The sequence below is a fragment of the Nannobrachium achirus genome (genome assembly GCF_963921795.1).
Source record: "Nannobrachium achirus genome assembly, chromosome: 3".
Taxonomy (NCBI): domain Eukaryota; kingdom Metazoa; phylum Chordata; class Actinopteri; order Myctophiformes; family Myctophidae; genus Nannobrachium; species Nannobrachium achirus.
The window spans coordinates 68,908,338-68,926,588 of NC_137812.1; the positions used below are offsets into that span (position 1 = coordinate 68,908,338).

At 41.8% G+C, this 18,251-nt stretch overlaps 1 protein-coding gene across 1 annotated transcript; it reads right to left on the minus strand.

Annotated features, from left to right (window-relative positions):
- Window positions 1-5,714: 5,714 nt before the first annotated feature.
- fgg (fibrinogen gamma chain) lies at window positions 5,715-15,462 on the minus strand. The gene is made up of 9 exons (XM_080722011.1): window positions 15,303-15,462; window positions 13,935-14,018; window positions 13,312-13,498; window positions 12,521-12,605; window positions 11,761-11,891; window positions 10,766-10,899; window positions 9,822-10,006; window positions 8,570-8,847; window positions 5,715-6,796 (listed from the first exon to the last, which is right to left on the minus strand). The coding sequence occupies exons 1-9, from the start codon at window positions 15,366-15,368 to the stop codon at window positions 6,609-6,611; spliced, it is 1,338 nt and encodes a 445-aa protein (XP_080578137.1). The 5' UTR covers window positions 15,369-15,462; the 3' UTR covers window positions 5,715-6,608.
- Between the last annotated feature and the right edge of the window lie 2,789 nt (window positions 15,463-18,251).

Sequence of the window (18,251 nt, forward strand, 5' to 3'; positions counted from 1 at the left end):
CAAGGTCTACTAAAAGGAGATCCTAGAAAAGAATAAGCTTATTTCCACAGGAAACCATTTAAGTATCTCATATAACATTGAATGACAGACGAATAGAACACAGTACTATGCAGTTATAGTCAGTAAAAAAAAAAAGAAAGAACAAAAAAACAGTAAGCCTATACAAACAGTAGCCTAAGTAGCCTATATACAAAGAAGGGGCATGTCTTCTTTGTATATACTGGGGGTCATGTAAGGACCCCCAAATTGACACTCATTATTAGCCTGTGGACCCCCATTTGAAAAGATATGCCAGGGACCCTCATAAGAGAGGATTTCTACGGCTCTAGCAGTCATTCACAACCATTTTAATTTCAAGGACCCCCAGTTTGGCATGCAATAGGCTACGGACCCACATTTCTTGGTATTTCTATATGACCTCAATTTATATTGTAAAATCAATGTTCATTTAACTCTGAGAGTGTACAAATGGAACCAAATGGACCCGTTAGGTTCATTTAGCTGGGGACCCCCTCAAGGACCCCTGGGGGTCCCCGGACCCCTCCTTGAGAACCAATGATCTAGCAGTCATGCAGTGTGAATTCAAATACACCAATGCACCAGAATACAACCTTCAAACTATTCCAGCACTGTTGAAAATGAATGTTCTGCATTGTGCAGTGTTTCAATATAATGATATATAATGGGCATAATTAAGTGTAATTTATATTTACCGGTATACGTGAGACGGACAACTTGATAAAGGTTCAAAGTGTATATTTGCATTCTGTTGTAGCCTGCTGCGGACCTCTGAAAATTGGCGTAGGCCTTGTTTGTCTTAAAAAAAGGTACATAGATTAATGGTTATCTAATGCTTCAAAGCCACGATGTTACTCACAGTCAGAATAGCTTTCTAAAAAAATATATTTTCATCTGGATTTCCCTTATAACATTTCTACCGTAAATATAATATATATTATCTTCTAGACAAACTAAACAGCATTGTATATAGTAAGTCATAGTAAAACATTAGCCAGATAGGCCCATATGCAGCTATTAACAATTTCAAAATGTGATTATGTAATTCAACCCTCCTTTAAAATCACAGTTTTTGTGAATTGAATGTCCTGATCACACTCTGTAAGGCTGGTCTTTTTGGCACATCCTTGTACAGCCAGCCAGAGAGAATAGTTGGGCAATATTGACTCAATTGGTCAGTTAAGGGGAGTGTACTGATGATGCATTGTAAGACAAATACACCCACATACCGCGTGTCAAACACCCACGCATCCACCCACACACCTCAATCATCTACCACTGCTTGCATAAAATAAGGCCTAATTCGAGACTCAATTTTGGAATGCTATATTGGTGTTTTTTCCGTAACCCTTTTCCATTTCAAGAAAATGTAAATAGGCTACATGATGATTGTACATCTCTGTCAAAAGGATAAAACATACAAAAGAAGATTGTTGTCCTTTGAGTGCATATGTCATATAAACTGAGTGCCATGCGTTGGGGGAAGGGGAGGGTAGCAGAGATACTGTACAGAAAGATAACATCAATAATAATAACTAATGCAATGTCAATGTGTTACATCTCAACTCATGTATGGTTGGGTCAGAACTGCAGCTTGTTTTGGGAGAAAAGGTCTTGCTCAAGAGCTTTGTGAATCACACGAACATTTGGCTGCATGTGTTCCTTCCTGTCCAGCACTGTATTGTGTAAGCCGGGATTACTGCATGTCTCTGCTCATAATGTTCATCACATTCTCTCCATATTGTCTGCAGTGGTGGAAAAAATTGTAGATCTACAAGCTCGCAATAAGTCGCATCACAACGCATTGTGAACGTGTAGGCTAATAGGCTATTTTCAAATGGGTGATATGTATAGGCTAATAGGCTAAGTCTTTTTTTTTTTTCTTTTTTTTTTTTCAAATAATTGTAGTGGAGTAAAAGAATAATATTTGCCTCTGAGATGTAGTGGAGTAGAACTAAAAGTACTGGAAATTGGAAACGCTCAAGTAAAGTACAAATGCCTCAGTATTGCAGTCAGGGGCGTCAAAAGGGGTAGGAAAGTGGGACTGAGTTACCAGGGCCCAAGGTGGTGGAGGGGCCTTAATTATTTTATACTTTAGCTATTGAAAAATAGCAGATATACAAGCTCACAGCGTGGCACCGAGTGCCGCGCTGCAAGCTTGTAGATCTGCAATTTTTGAAAAGTCGTGAAAATGTGTGCAAATCTTTGAATATATTTGTTAAGCGAACATTTGTAACTCAAATTTTGCTTCTGGGGGGGGTCCCTGGAACTCAATATTTTGAGATGGGGTTCTGTGGCCAAATAGAAATACATACCATTTTGGGGGTCCTTCACATGAAAAGGTTTGAGCTCCACTGACATACCTATGCTCCACGGAACATAGGTTTTTCAAAAAACCTCAGAAGGATTTGAAATTTTTCAAAAATAGCAGATCTACAAGCTCGCAGCACGGCACTCGGTGCCGCGCTGTGAGCTTGTATATCTGCTATTTTTCAATAGTTAAAGCACAGGGCCCCGCAGTGAATCCTTGTACCCAGGGCCCAGAATTTGGTGTGACGCCAAATTCTGTTACGTTCCACCATGTGAATCACAACAAACACCAACAGCATGTGTTCCTGTTCACTACTATTGTGTAAGAAAAAGGTATCACTGCATGTCTAAAGCTGCTGGAAGTGTTCAACACAGTCTCTCCATATTTGTAAGTAGTCGTTATATAGCACCTTTATCCAAGGCACTAGGCCTACAGAGATTGTCCATTACATTCACCCATTCACACACAAATCCATAGCCTACACTGACGGCAGAGGAAACCATGAAAGGCACCAACCTGCTCACCGGGAGCAATCAGGAGTTCAGTGTCTTGCTCAAGGACACTTCGACACTAACTCTTGGGGGAGCTCAGATTCAAACTGGGAACCTTCCAGTTGCCAAGCGACCACCACTCTGTAGCAGCTACTCTACCACTGCCACCCATGTATTATAAAGCAAACCTTTTAATAACAGATTTTCTTCAACATATTTGGTGCCCGCAGGGAGGACCCCACAAGAGAAGATTAAGCGTAGAACAGAACGAATATATGCATTTGCCTTAAAATACAACAATAAATAATAAAATAGTGCTTTACTGTTACTGATTTTGCAGGAACAGTCTGGAGGATAAATCAGGAGTTGGTTGACAGATAGGCCTATATAATATGATGTTAGCATTTAAAATACTACTACGGGCATCTTGCCAACTCTGCTCAAATGATTGATTCCATCATCAGCTAAAAGCACCATTTTGTTTCATATAAAGTATATATTAATTAAAGATATATATAAAACTTCTCATGCCGCATAGATTGAATTGAGCCTGGCTCACTATTTCATCCTCCTAAAAAGTTTGGTTTTGAAAATAATCATCACGGATGGACACATTCATGAAGTATTACTCTGAAAAGAATATTAATATATGTTCTAATTGCATACAAAGCCTAGCATGGAAGAGCTCCATTAAACTGGGTGACCCCAACCATAGGCCTACTGTGTCTTCAATAATCACACCAAGATCTTTTAACAGATCAAGAGAAGACTGCTCCTATTAGCCACATAGGGTCCCTATTCTGGGGCTTAACATTAGGTGAAAAAGTGGGAAAAGTAAAAATGTAAGTAAGTCAGAATTTAAAAATGTACTTTATTAAAAGTACAAAACTATCGGTATCAAAATATACTTAAAGTACCAAAAGTACTCATTATGCAAAATGTCCCATTTTACAAGTTTGCAAATTAAATGTATAAAACGTCTTTTGAAAATAGCAGACCTACAAGCTCACAACTCGTTGCGTTGCGTTGCGTCGCGTTGTGGGCTTGTAGATCGGCTATTTTCAAATGGCCGAAATGTAATGCACGTTTTGTAATGATAATCAAAATCTACAAATCGTTTTCAAATAATTGTAGTGGAGTAAAAGTACAATATTTGCCTCTGAGATGTAAGTGGTGGAGTAGAAAGTAAATACTCCAGTATATTGAACTCTTACAGTACCTGAGTAAAAGTACTTAGTTATTTTACACCACCGATAACAGATCTTATTATTATTTTATATATTGTTTTCCCTTTTTGCTGCAACATTATCATTCAGAAGGCATCGATGCCTTACAGTAAATCTTTTCAGTTAATCCCTTAACAAAAGAAGTGTGCCATTGCCTCTAGTCTATAACATGGTTTAGAAGAGTGTAACGTGTGCTAATGTGTCCATGCAGGGGTGTCACACCAAATTCTGGGCCCTGGGTACAAGGATTCACTGCGGGCCCCCCATGAATGTTCTTCATAGGGGGAGCATTTTTGTGCTTTAACTATTGAAAAATAGCAGATCTACAAGCTCACGGTGCCGCGCTGCAAGCTTGTACAGTAGATCTGCTATTTTTGGAAAATTAAATCCTTTATAAGGTTTTCTTTTAAAAACCTATGTTTTATATGTCAGTGGTGCTCAGGCTTTTTCATGGAGGACCCCCAAAATGATATGCATTTGGCCACCGACCCCCATCTCAAAATATCTAGTTCCAGGGACCCCCCAGAAGCAACATTTGAGTTACAAATGTTCGCTTAAAAAAATACATATATTGAAAGATTTGCACAAATTTTCAAAAAAAAAAAATAGCAGATCTACAAGCTCGCAGCGCAGCACTCGGTGCCGAACTGTGAGTTTGTATATGTGCTATTTTTCAATAGCTAAAGTATAAAATAATTAAGGCCCCCTCCACCTTGGGCCCTAGTAACTCAGTCCCACTTTCACCCCCCTTGTGACGCCCCTGGTGTAATGTGTGCTAATGTGTCCATGACAGGACATTTGTCCTTCAAAGTGCCTTCGGGCAAGGCATTGAAACCTTGGTGGATCTATTGTGAGTGAGGGGGGCTCTCCTCTCCTCTTGACAGAGAGCGTAGATTGCTAAATGCTCTCTGGTCTTTTCCAGGTCTGGTATTTAATATCGTTAAAAGCTCCTTTGTGAAGCCACGCTGTCCATTAGTCAAAAGCCTGCGCGCAGCGTTATGACAAATATCGAATCCCATTTATCACTGCCTGAGTGTGTGTGTGTGTGTGTGTGTGTGTGTGTGTGTGTGTGTGTGTGTGTGTGTGTGTGTGTGTGTGTGTGTGCGCGCGTGTGTGTGTGCGCGCGTGCGTGTGTGCGACTGTGCGCGCGCGCGTGTGTGTGCGCGCGCGCGTGTGCGTGCATGCGTGTGCGGTGCGCGTTCATGCGTGTGTGAGTGTGTGCGCAGCACATGTGCATGTGCGCATGCATGTGTGCGTGAGTGAGTGTGTGATTGCGTGTGTGAGCATGTGAGTGCCTGTGTGTAGGCTACACATTTTTCAGTTTTTAATCACGAATAAGAAATGACTTTGCGTTACTGTAATCGTAATAACAGACCAATATCAATAAATCAATTCCAAAGCTCATCTCATTTGAATATGTCTCAACACGTGTTATAATGAAAAACTCTGATTGTGCTTCTTTATTCCTATAATCCCTCTGCGTTACTACCTGTCTTCACTCCTTGCTCTGTCTGTCAGTCTGGCTAGCCGTCTATGTATCTAACATAACCGATTTCCAGGGACGTGCAGAGAATGTTAAAGAGGCAGGGGCTGACATTTCTAAAGGAGCCTTTTGGTGAATAATAGCAGACCGATTTCTACTGTATAAATCAAACCCAAAACAACATCTTTAGAGAAAGAAGAGACATTTATTTAGAGGTCAAAACATTTGTGAAGGGGTTTAAAGACTGACAGATCAGAATGTCAAGCACACATCTCACAACGTATACACAAGACGCACATTTTACACTTAAGGACACGTCGCACGGAGTCAACCACCCGGGATTTTTGGAGAGGTGCTTTTTGATGCTCTCAAACACTTGAACCTTTCGTGTCCAAATTTTGGGGTTGAACCTTTGGTGAAAATAGCAGATCGACTTGCTTGTGAGCTTGTAAATCTGCTATTTTCGAGAGATATGGTGTATTTGGGGGAATTACTATAGTGGCAATGGTTCTCAGATATTTTACATGTCAAAGACCCCCCAAATTGATTTGGTCACAGGCACCTATTTGAGCAGAGTTTGGGCCAGGGACGCCCATAAGAGAATATCTTCAACATTTGTCAACCTTGTTCGAAAAGAGCCGACCAATGTGATAGAGCTTTAAGAGTTTAAACTGTTCCTCATTTTGCTGGGGATCCTCTGGAACCGTGGACAGTGTACAAATGGAACCGAAAATGGACCTGTTATGGTCCATTTGGTTCCATGTGTACACTGTCAAAGTTACAGGTCAATGTAGGCCCCCATAAAGGAACCTAGAGAGACCCTGAAATCCACTTTGAGAACCACTGTACTAGTGGACCTAGAATAGAGCCCTGGGGTACCCCCCAGTCAACTACAGTCTATACTGTATAGGTTTTACGTTTTTTTAGCACTAGCCATAGCAATTGCCCCAATTTGTAAATTGTTCAAGATAGATCAGGTGCAACTCACTGAACTCTACTTCCACCGACAACAGATGACCGTTCAGTTTTGCCACCCGTGTGTTAAAAACGATTAAAACGAGAGCAGGTCCATGTTCTTCTTAGAGGCCTAATCCTGCAAACTGTTTGGCGCCGCCCGCCTGCTGCCCGCTGCCCGGCGTGATCCTGCTGATGGGGATGATCTTCATGGTGGTCTCCTTCAGGGAGTACCAGCGGTTGTGCCACGTCACCCAGATGATGCCGTTGTCGTAGCCGAACTCGCCCGCGTCCTTCTCCGTGTACTTTCCACCTGGATGGATGGAGAGAGAGTTTACAATGAGGGTTTGTTTTTGAGCGGTGCTCCTGGAAGGAGATAAGCTCCAACATCTGGCTTTAAAGTGTGGCCTACATCTGTCTGGCCTACATCTGGCCTACATCTATCTGGCCTACATCTGACCTACATCTGGCCTACATCTGGCCTACATCTGGTCTACATCTGGCCTACATCTGGTCTACATCTGGCCTACATCTGGCCTACATCTGGTCTACATCTGACCTACATCTGGCCTACATCTGACCTACATCTGACCTACATCTGGTCTACATCTGGCCTACATCTGGCCTACATCTGGTTTACATCTTGGCACAAAGCACTCAAAGTTTGTTGTACGCCCAGGGTCACATCGGCCAGGCTTTGCGGGACGCTTCATGAAATAAACTCATAAATAGCACAGCTCACTTCACACTAGGTGTGAGAGTTTCCCGGGACCCAAACTACAGTGAAAATAGCAGATCTTACAAGCTCACAGCACGTTTGGGAAACAGGGCTTTGAAGCACACATGTCCAATGTCCAAAGTACCGAAAATAGCCAACCTCCAAGCTCACAACGCGTCGCAGCACATCGCGTTGTGAGCTTGGAGGTCTGCTACTTTCTATATTTTCACCAAAAGGCCCTTTAAGAAATGTCAGCCCCTACCTCTCTAACATGCTCTGCACGTCCCTGGTCTGGAGGACTGGAGGTGCAACAACAAGTAGGCAGGTCAGGAGTGGCTTATGGTCGGTATCAGCCGGTAACACGCGGGAGTCTGTCCCCGTTACAATGCACTAGACCCCTGGGAGATGGATTGCTGAGGTGGAGCACCACACCTACCATCAGCTCCCAGTACTTGCCACATGCCTTGCTGCACCCAAGCCGTGCTACTCATACACTGATTGGCGGTGCCCGGGGTCAAACCCATGACCTTGTGGTCCAAAGGCGAGAGCTCTACCGACTGAGCTACCTGGATAACGTCTATTACTAGCAGGTTAGCTCTGACCGGAGGTGACGTGAGTGCATGGGATTTAGCAGCAGTTGGCCTCTTTACAGCAGCTACACAGAGGCCAACCTCTTTGGAGACATTTCTGCCGTTATTAAAGTTAAATACATAGGAAAAAATGTATTGTCAAGCAACACAAATAAGCAGTTTTGTGTAAAATCCCAAGGCTTGTGGTCAGAGCTGCTGAAGACTCGAAATAAAAACTAGACGGATCGTTCATGGATATCATAGCATCAGATTAACGTGGTGAGACGGCGAGTCCGGAATTCTCCTTTGGGAGAACTAAGTTTTGGTCAAAGCATAAGCTTTGTTCCAACCATAAGGTTGTTCTAATAAGGCTATAGGCCAACGATAAGGTTATAGGTCTAACCATAAGTTTTGGTCTCACCTTGGTAGTATTTCATAGGATCAGGTTGTGTTTTGGTCTCACCTTGGTAGTATGTCATAGCATCAGGTTGTGTTTTGGTCTCACCTTGGTAGTATTTCATAGCATCAGGTTGTGTTTTGGTCTCACCTTGGTAGTATTTCATAGCATCAGGTTGTGTTTTGATCTCACCTTGGTAGTATTTCATAGCATCAGGTTGTGTTTTGGTCTCACCTTGGTAGTATTTCATAGCATCAGGTTGTGTTTTGGTCTCACCTTGGTAGTATTTCATAGCATCAGGTTGTGTTTTGATCTCACCTTGGTAGTATTTCATAGCATCAGGTTGTGTTTTGGTCTCACCTTGGTAGTATTTCATAGCATCAGGTTGTGTTTTGATCTCACCTTGGTAGTATTTCCCGTTGAGGTGGGCAGCGTGACACCTGTTCATCCACCACCCGGAGCCGTCCTGAAGGGCACAGTTGCCGTCGAACTTGTCGTTGTCCTTGTCGAAGGTGCTGAACTGCATGCCGTTGTGCGAGGTGAAGAACTTGTCGCTGGGGTCGTCTCCGAAGTCGAAGCCGTTGAAGGCGTCTCCGGCGTCGCCACCGAAGTAGTAGGCGTAGGTCAGGCGGTACATGTCTATCTCAGCCCCCAGCCTGAACATGGCGTAGTCAGCATACCTGTGGAGACGACAATACCCTGAGATGAGAACTGATGTGTGGATTTGGCACACAGGCAATCTTTTTTCTCTCCCCTATTAATTTGCTGCCATTTCCCCCCTGTCACATGCTGACCCCTACTCTTGGGTCTTGGAGAGGGTGTAAACCATAGACATAGACACATCGGTTGAGAATTCAGCGAGTTATAATCATTTTAAATGTGGAGAGACATCCTGCTTCATGGAGGCCCAGTTAAACACATCCCTCATACAAGAGGCAGCAGCCAACGCAGTATCTACAGTTTGTACATACGTATACATATACATACAGTACACAGCAGCAGTAGCATCTATCGTGTAGACCAGTGGTTCTCAAGCTTTTCAGGCCACAACCCCCCAAAATAATCATATTTGAAGTGTGGACCCTCCACCCTGATCAAGCACTTGGAATTGTAGGAGTTGTGGTAGGAGTTGTACAGGAGTTACTGTACATCTAGTTTGACTCATTTCCATAGAGCGTTTCGAGAATCGAACTGGAATCAAACCCTGGTCTCCAGATCAGCAGACGGACAGGCAACGCCAAGAGAGCTATAGCTCCCTTTGAGGAGCGAGTTACGGCCAAGTCTTTTCCAGGGTCACTATAATATTGTGACATTATTTGACAATTTGGACAATGTTTGAACAGTTGTTATAGTATAGTTTGTTGTTTACTTTTGAAGCTGTAATGGGAGTTCTTTTAATATAATTTTTGTCAGGTACTTTGCTCCATTCCACTCAGATGCCCAGATCCAACGCACTAACGTAACTTTTAGCCAATTAAGTCAACATGTCTGTTTTACAAAGTTAGCCCACAATGAACCCTGACAGGGTTATGTTTGCCTTGTCTCACAGGTCTTTGCTCTCCTCTTGCATAATCCGACGCAGTGCTCTTTCAAACTCTTTTCAAGGCAAGTCAAAATCTCAAGGCACAATGTATGTACTGTGAAGTTGACATACTTTCTGTTGCCGTCCCAGTCGACCAGCTCGATCCTCAGCACGGTGGGGATGTTGGAGTGGGCGGTGAGCTGGTGGACCTTCTCGTTACCCAGCCAGAACTCGGTGGTGTCGTCGGGGGAGAGGTAGCCGAAGCCCTCCTTGTACTGGATCCAGTTCTTGTGGAAGTCCACGCTTCCATCCCGTCTCTGTGTGGACAGAGAGAGACACACAATGTTCAAAGGCTCATACATGCCGATACCACCCAAAATGGTATCGGTATCAGCAAGTATGCCAGTCTATGCTATTCCCATTCCCATATCACCTACTGTAATTTATCTATCTTGTATTTTTAATACTTCAGTTGATGTTGCACTATTGTTTTAAATATATTTATACATTTGTATTTATTCCTAGATCAGTTGTTCAAAAACCTTTGAATTTCAAGGACCCCTATAATTCTGAGTGTACAAATGGATTCCAAATGGGTTCCATTTGCACCAATAGTACCAATAGAAGAAGAATAGAAGGCATTGTCAACCGAATCCTTGCGTCCCTCTTCTGGGGGCTTACATTCGGTTAAAACTAGCTGATGCTTGGTGTAGAGGTAAAAAGGAGGGAGTCAAGTATAGATAGACCTATGGGGACACCGTGGTATATAGGGTTTAAAGGATTAGTTCACCCCAAAAATGACGTATTTTCTATTTACTCGCCCCCATGAAACAGGATTTTTAGTCACATTGTCGCATTTCTAAGCCAAAAATTTGATAACCGGGTCATCATCAGTCAAGGAGACTCAGTAGGTGACTCTTTGAGTAGGAGACTCCGCCAGTCAAATTATTGGCTTAGGAATGTGACAAAAACTAAACAATCTCCAAGACTTCATGGGGTGTGTGAACTTGACTGTATAAATTGTAAGAGGACAGTTACGACACAGCAGCATTGTTATTACAGGAAGTGTCTCCTACCCTCTGCAGGACGGTGAAACCACGTCCAAAGTTGTCGATCTCGCAGTAGACCAGGAACTGCTCCATCTCTCTGCTGGGCTTCACGTAGTACAAGCCGCTGGTGGTGGCTCCTTTGTTGGCGATGTCCTGACAGTCTGAGAACCACAACACATGTCGTCTCTGTCAAAAACGTTTACTACGAAACTGATCTACAAGCTTTAAACACGTCACTTCGCGCCACATTTACAGCTCGCAGATCTGCAACTTTTGATACTTTTGGTGTGACTCAGTAGTATGATTAAGTATGGTGTTAATTTGTGTCTGTGGGATTGGGATTGGGATCTATCTGAACATTAATTTCAATTGGGTATGGCAGGGGTATGCAGCTGCCATACCCTGGGTCCAGGGGGGAAATTAAAAGTTACTTTTAAATATAAATCCATGAAAGTCTCTTTGTCTATCTGTGCTGGTTATTATTACAGTAAAATAACTAAAAATGCAAAATTTAACAAAATGGTCACTTTAACAAGGTATTATAATTATATTCTCTGCACTTGTATTCTCCCCATAATGACAGAATGGTATATTCCCAGGTTCCACAGGTCAGCACAGGTGCAATGCATTATTGTTAATTGTGGCACGTTTACTAACATGCCAAGTTTAGCTGCACTTGAAAACCATTCCCGGCTGCCATATCCAGCCCAAGAAACCGTAGAAAAGGGGGGAAAAATAGAATGTACTTCTTAAAATAAATGTATCATGCCTGTTGGCAACATGACTGGTGTATTGCACGCGAGCGAAGACACCAGTCATGTTGCCATACCTTAGCGTTTTCTGAACTGACGCCACTGCTGTAACTCTCAGCCCACTCAGTGTACTCATGGCTGCTTATTGATCTGTGTCTGAACTTAAATCAACAAAGGACAAAACGCTGGGTCTGATGGGTTGAGAAACCCCTGGTGAACCCCTGGGGACGACGGACGTCCTGTGGGTCAAATAAAGTGCTGTTTGTTTACCCGTCCCCGTGGTGGGTTGGATCTCCACCGAGTCCTTGCATGGCTCGTCACATCTCTGTTCCAACTGCAGGGCCAACTGCTGGAGGTCGGCCATGCGTCTCTCGTTGGACGTAATCTGATTCTGAAGTTCACTGGTTGCAAAGAGACAAACAAAGATTTGTACAATTTAGCAGATCATGCCCTTAATCCAGAGCGATTTACAATAAGCCAGGACAGCAAAAGTTAATACGTCAAATTGTCGTCGTCGTCGTCGTCGTCGGGTGGAAACCTTCTATGTCCAAGACCGTTCGTTTTGTATTTATCATTTTAAAAATGAACTAAACTAGTGAAAACAGCAGATCTACAAGCACACAACGCCTCGCACCGCAAGCACACATGTGCTTGTAGATCGGCTGTTTTCACTACTTTTATGCGATGGCCTTGTATGATGAAGCAGGGCTTTACTTGGTGAGAAAACATACAAATTTGAAACTCGGAGATACGAGGTTTCTGCCCGACAGTGACGAAATGCAAATGGTAATAGTAATAGTAATAGTAAACATAACTGGATATGGATTGGTTGACAGGACACATTCATATCAAAACTGTCAGTGACCGTATGTAACTACTGTATGCATTGTTCTTCAACTTTAGTGGGATAATCCTAATTTAATTACATCATTGTGTTGAGTTTTTAATGCAAACTACCATAGTTAAAGACTTATTGTAATGTATTTTGAAGTACAGAATATCCAGGGCTATTCATTTCATTTCAACTTACTACATTTGTGTTTCCTGAGTGATGATGGTCTTCTCGAAGCGAAGGACATCGTCCAACATGCTGGACGAGCGTTTGATGTAAACGTCTGGAAGACATGATAATAGCAACCATCTGCATCAGTACAACTATATTGATATGTACTTAAAGTACAAAAAGTAGAAAGTACCCCCGACGCAGTGTCCCATTTCACAAGTTTTCAAATGTTTCAAATGTATAAACAAATCTTTTGAAAATAGCAGATCAACAAGCTCACAAGCTTGTAGATCAGTTCAATTTTCAAAAGGCCGAAATGTATAACGGGCTGAAGTGGTTGATGTATGTTTTGTAATTATAATCAAAATGCACAAAGTAACTAGTAAGTAAAGTTTTCTGATAAATGTAGTGGAGTTAAAATATTTGCCTCTGAGATGTAGTGGAGTAGAAGTAAAAGCACTGAAGATTGGACATACTCAAGTAAAGTTAAAGTACATCAAAATTACTTGGATGTGTACACCACTGCTTATGTTTCACAACATTAAAACGGTACCTATACTGTGAAGAAGGAGTTTTGCCTAGTAGCCTACCGTGTTTTATTTGTCTGTCATTTAATGTTGTATGAATTGAGAAGAAATTTACCCCAATTTAAACAAGCACAAAGGCTTTCTTGTGGTCTTATCCTTTTAGTTGACCTTGTATCAGTGAACTGTACTGTCATGTACCTTTTCCCATGCAAACTTCAAATAAAGTATTTAATAAATCAATCAATCAATCTCCAAAAAATCTATATATTTTCTGCTCTGTGGTGTGTTCACCTCCTTGGCCGCTCTTCTGTGCGGCGGCTGCAGAGTCCTTCATATAAACCACCTTCTCCTCAGCCTCATCCGTCAGGTTGGCGATCCGGTTCAGCTCTTTCAGCATCTCCTCCAGGTCGTGGTCCACGGACGGCTGGTAGGTGTACAGGTAGTCCGCTATGCCGCACGTCGTGGGACAATACTTTCCCTGGATACACACAGAGAGAGAGGGGGGTTAGGTTATAGTTAACGAAAACTAAAGAAATAACAAAAACTAACATTTAAAAAACTATAATTACAAAATAAAACACAACTAACTAAAACTATTGTGTGTTTACAAAACTAACTAAATCCAACTGAAATTATCGACACAATGTCCTATAAAGTAACACTAAAACTATAGTAAAAACTAAACTAAAACTAAGCATTGTCACAAAAATAAATAAATTAAATAATTAATTTCATAAAGCAAACCAAGAAGAACAATGTGCATTATTATATCATCATTTACATTCATACAATTTAATTTATTAATAATGATAAAATAAAGAAAAGTCAAGTCAGTTTTATATCCTGAATGTGTCCAAACATAATAGTCAAAAATATTGTATTTAATTTATAATAGGCCCATCAAACATTCGTACAAATGTGTCGTCTGGCGTGCATGGGTCTGAGCTGTCCCCTCTGCGAGTCGGCGTGCCGTCTCCTCTCATGGGAGACATCATCTCCTGCGGGAACAGAAACAGTTTAGGTTATTCCTGTCGCTTTGTAAAACGCTTCGCTTCACAAAGAACACCTGCTGAAATATAGCTATAATATAGGGCTGGGTAATTAACCGTAAATACTGTATTCCATGAAATGAGTACAAAGGACCCCAATAGAAATAAGTAGTCATATAGTGCTTTCTTGGGGTTCAAATCCTCTTAGCAGACCGTTAATAAAGTATTTAATCAATCAATCAATCATATATCTAATTTGTAGAAGCATAAACCCTCTTAATCTTGCTAATGTTGGTCAATCGAAGAATGGAGAATCTATGTGTAACATTGTGTTGTACTTGCAATGGTGGTGTACACAGCGAATCGGTCTGTTATGTTCTTGTTCAATATATTTTTCATTTGTTAATCGTATTCCAGTGCAAAAGCTTGTGATAATAGTGATAGTGATTTGAAGTCACAGTCCTATTCTCCTCCTATTACCTGAGAGCACCACACAGTCGGTTGACACTTTTAATCCATTCCTTATTTTATACTTTATACTTTAGCTGTTGAAAAATAGCAGATATAGGCCTACAAGCTCACAGCACGGCATTAGCATGTAGATCTGCTATTTTATTTTTAGGTGAAAATGTGTACATAGCCTATCTTTGACTATATATTTATTTTTAAAGCAAACATTTGTAACTCAAATGTTGCTTCTTGGAACTAAATATGTGATATGGGGGTCCGCAGCCAAATAAATATAATGTGCGGGGGTCGTTGACATGAAAAGGTTTGAGAACCACTTATTTAGAATAGACTAGAATTAGTCTATTAGTCTATTAATTAGATTAGAATAGAATTGGGTGAAAATATTCAAAGACTTGCTCAAATTGTCATGATCTTTTCAAAAATATCAGATTTACAAGCTCACAGCGCAGCACAAAAATAAAACTACCTTTTTAACCAAGCATTTTGTTTCTTTTTTTCTTCTTTTTTTTATGCTCCCATGTTTTAAACGCTTTGTTTCTGTTTCTTTTATAGTGGTGGTGTGATGATACTTTCTTGTATGCGAATGCTTATTGCAGCTCTTTGAGACTTACAAAATTAAAGTTGAATACCTAGGACTTCCGACGTAAAAAATACTTATTTGGGATGTTCCTTTTAGGCAGGGTGTTTAACTGTACTTGTACTGTAGCCTACTACATTCTTTTAATGTATTGACTATACTTGTTATGTTCTCCACTTTTGTCTAATTAAAATACTCAACCAATCAATCAATCAAAACAAGTGCATTATAAAGTAATGACTTACAACAGACGAGAGGCCCAGCAGTAGGAGAAGTCCCACCACTCTGTGTAGAGTTAGTGTAGGAGCCATGGTTAGTGTTCAGGTGCACCGCTCTGGTCGCTGTGCTGCCGAGGGGTCCTTTATGGAGAGAATGAGAAGACCAGGGACCACCAGCGTATATTTATCTGAGCAAGGTCCTCTGCACTGCCATGGCTGATAAGGGACTCTGTGTGTAAACAGCACACACACACACACACACGCACGCACGCACGCACGCACGCACGCACGCACGCACACACACACACACGCACACGCACACGCGCACACACACACACACACACACACACACACACACACACACACACACACACACACACACACACACACACACCGCCTGACTCACAAAGTTATGATGAGTCAAATGTCCCTGTTTGTTGATCATTTCCCGAATATACCGTAACAAATAGGTCAAATAGACTATGGTGTGTTCCTCGTTTTTGTTGTGCAAAACAATATGAAATGTACATTTAAAAGGATTGAAAGGATGAAATTGTACCCATTCATTTCCTGTTAAGCCTGATTAATACAGTATCTGGCCTTTACTCCTGTTCGCAATTTGGTGTGAGGGGAGTTTCTCACCTGAACTGAGTCAGTGGGTCCCTAGACATGAAAAATCACAGAGGTGCTCGTCCGCCATAGTGGCACGAATGGTGCAATGGCCAAATCAAATATGGCCGCCATCAGCTATAATGAAAATCCAACTTTTGTGTATATGCACATGCAATACCTCCATTCTGACTAATTTGGGTGTGGGGAATTCATTTCTGATATTGTTTTGACCATTTTGGGTGATTTGGACCTTGAAAGGTCATGATCAAGGTCATTTTGTAATTCCGAAGACCATGGCCACAACTTGGCCATTGTTAGGAGTAAAAACAGGTGCTGTAGGTCTGAATCAACTAATTCTGACATGTATAATTCATTTCTGGTATTGTTTTGACCATTAATGATCATCTTGTCTTTGAAATATCAATATCAATGCCATTTTTCAAAAACGATTTAGTCTTTACTAGCACTTTTATTGTATTTTTTCATAATAGTTTGTTTTGTTAATAACAAAAGACATACTAGTATAAATAGAAGTACACACCCCCATTTAACTTTAAATAGGGACTTTAAATGGGTGTTTAAATGAGCAAATAAGGCTATTTACGAATAAAAGTGACAAATAAGATCACATAACAAAATCACACACAAAATTAAATAACAATTTCCCTCAAAGTGCACCATATTGTGATTGTGTATTATGATGCAAGTTAGTATGATGTGTTTTTACAGGATGGATTTGCTATTGTTCCATGGCAAAATATGATGCACAGAATTCCACCAGCCCAGCAACCATATCGACGAGTGTCACGCTTCAGACATGGGAGTGTACTAAAGTCAAAGTGTTCCTTCCATCCATCGATGTTCCATTGGTTCTAGTCTTTCCTCGGATTCCTTGGCTGTTGCATGCAGGTGGCAAGAAATGCACTAGGAAGGTGCCCTGATGGTCTCAGCAGTTGTACTGTACTTTTCTGCTACCATGTACTGTCAAGGTATTTGCTTTTCCAAAGTTTTTAAGATATTGTACTGTACTCGGTCAGAAGCCATAGCTGCATGTTTAGTCCCCACCTGGCTCATACAGTCATCTCCAGTCTCCAAGGCATATGTGCCTTGATCACTGTCTTGGCTAGTGGTGCTCCAAGATGAGAGACTGATTGATGCAGTGGAATCATGTGCCATAGTGCACCCCTAGTGCCATTCTGCAGCCAGATCTCCTTCATCCCCAGTGCTTGAATGTTTAGGGTGTAGTATAGCATTAATGCGAAGGAGACTACGACAACTCTTAGGGTTATGGATAGGTTTAGTTATAATGGGGCCAATTGACTCCACATGTAACACCAGCCTCCTCAATCTAGATCGAGGTCTGGGATCTCTTCACCACCAGCCCCTCATCATCAGAGACAACAGAGCTGACAGACACACCCAGAATGCTCTGATGAAGGTTCATAGCCGAAATGCTTAAGCTTTCTTGTTGGTTTGTGCCAATAAAAAAGTGTAAACGTGAGTACTTTATTCTCCACTGATTTAAAGTTTTGGATGTGCTACCTTTTTGATGCGTGTTAGGGTAACCCCTCATGCTCATATATGGGGATCCCCAGACATCAAACCCAGGCCCTAACTCGCCAAGGCCCTGCTTGGCTTTTAACATATGTTTTATGCCCATATATGGAGATCCCTGTCCCAATGTCATCAATATTAAGGACATATCTGGCATGTTTTTACATAACATTGTTGACCCCTGATCATGCAGGGGTCTCCATTATGTGTAACTGTTCCGATACACATCACTGGCCAGATGGCCAAGAATTGGCACGCATGTCGCCCTGAGGCGTCTTACTAGTAGACACATCCATCCCTCAGCAACTTTCCAAATTCTGGGTGTCTGAGGAGAACAAACAGTTCTCCAGCTGTGTGTTCGGAATATGGTGTCCAATCAAGCCTGTGGCAACGTTACCATCATTGTCGGACGACAGTGGCTCAGTATAGAGCGCCTGCCTTGAAATCTGAAGGTTCCAGGTTCGATTCCCAGCTCTTCCTGGTTATGTGTCGAAGTGTCCTTGAGCAAGACACTGAATCCCTTACTGCTCCCGATGAGCAGGTTGGAACCTTGCATGGTTTCATGGTGTGTTAATGGGTGAATTGTAAAGTGCTTTGGAGAAAAGCAATATATACTGTAAATGCAGTCCATTTACCATTGTCTCTGATGAAGATGACAAAGGTGGAGTAAGGTGGAGTAGAGATCCCAGACATCTTGAATAGGATTGAGGAGGCTGACACATGGTGCATGTACTGACTCCATTATAACCAACCCTAACCTTCACTAACCTAATGGTCGGAATAATGGGATGTTGGAATTATGGCGGACCC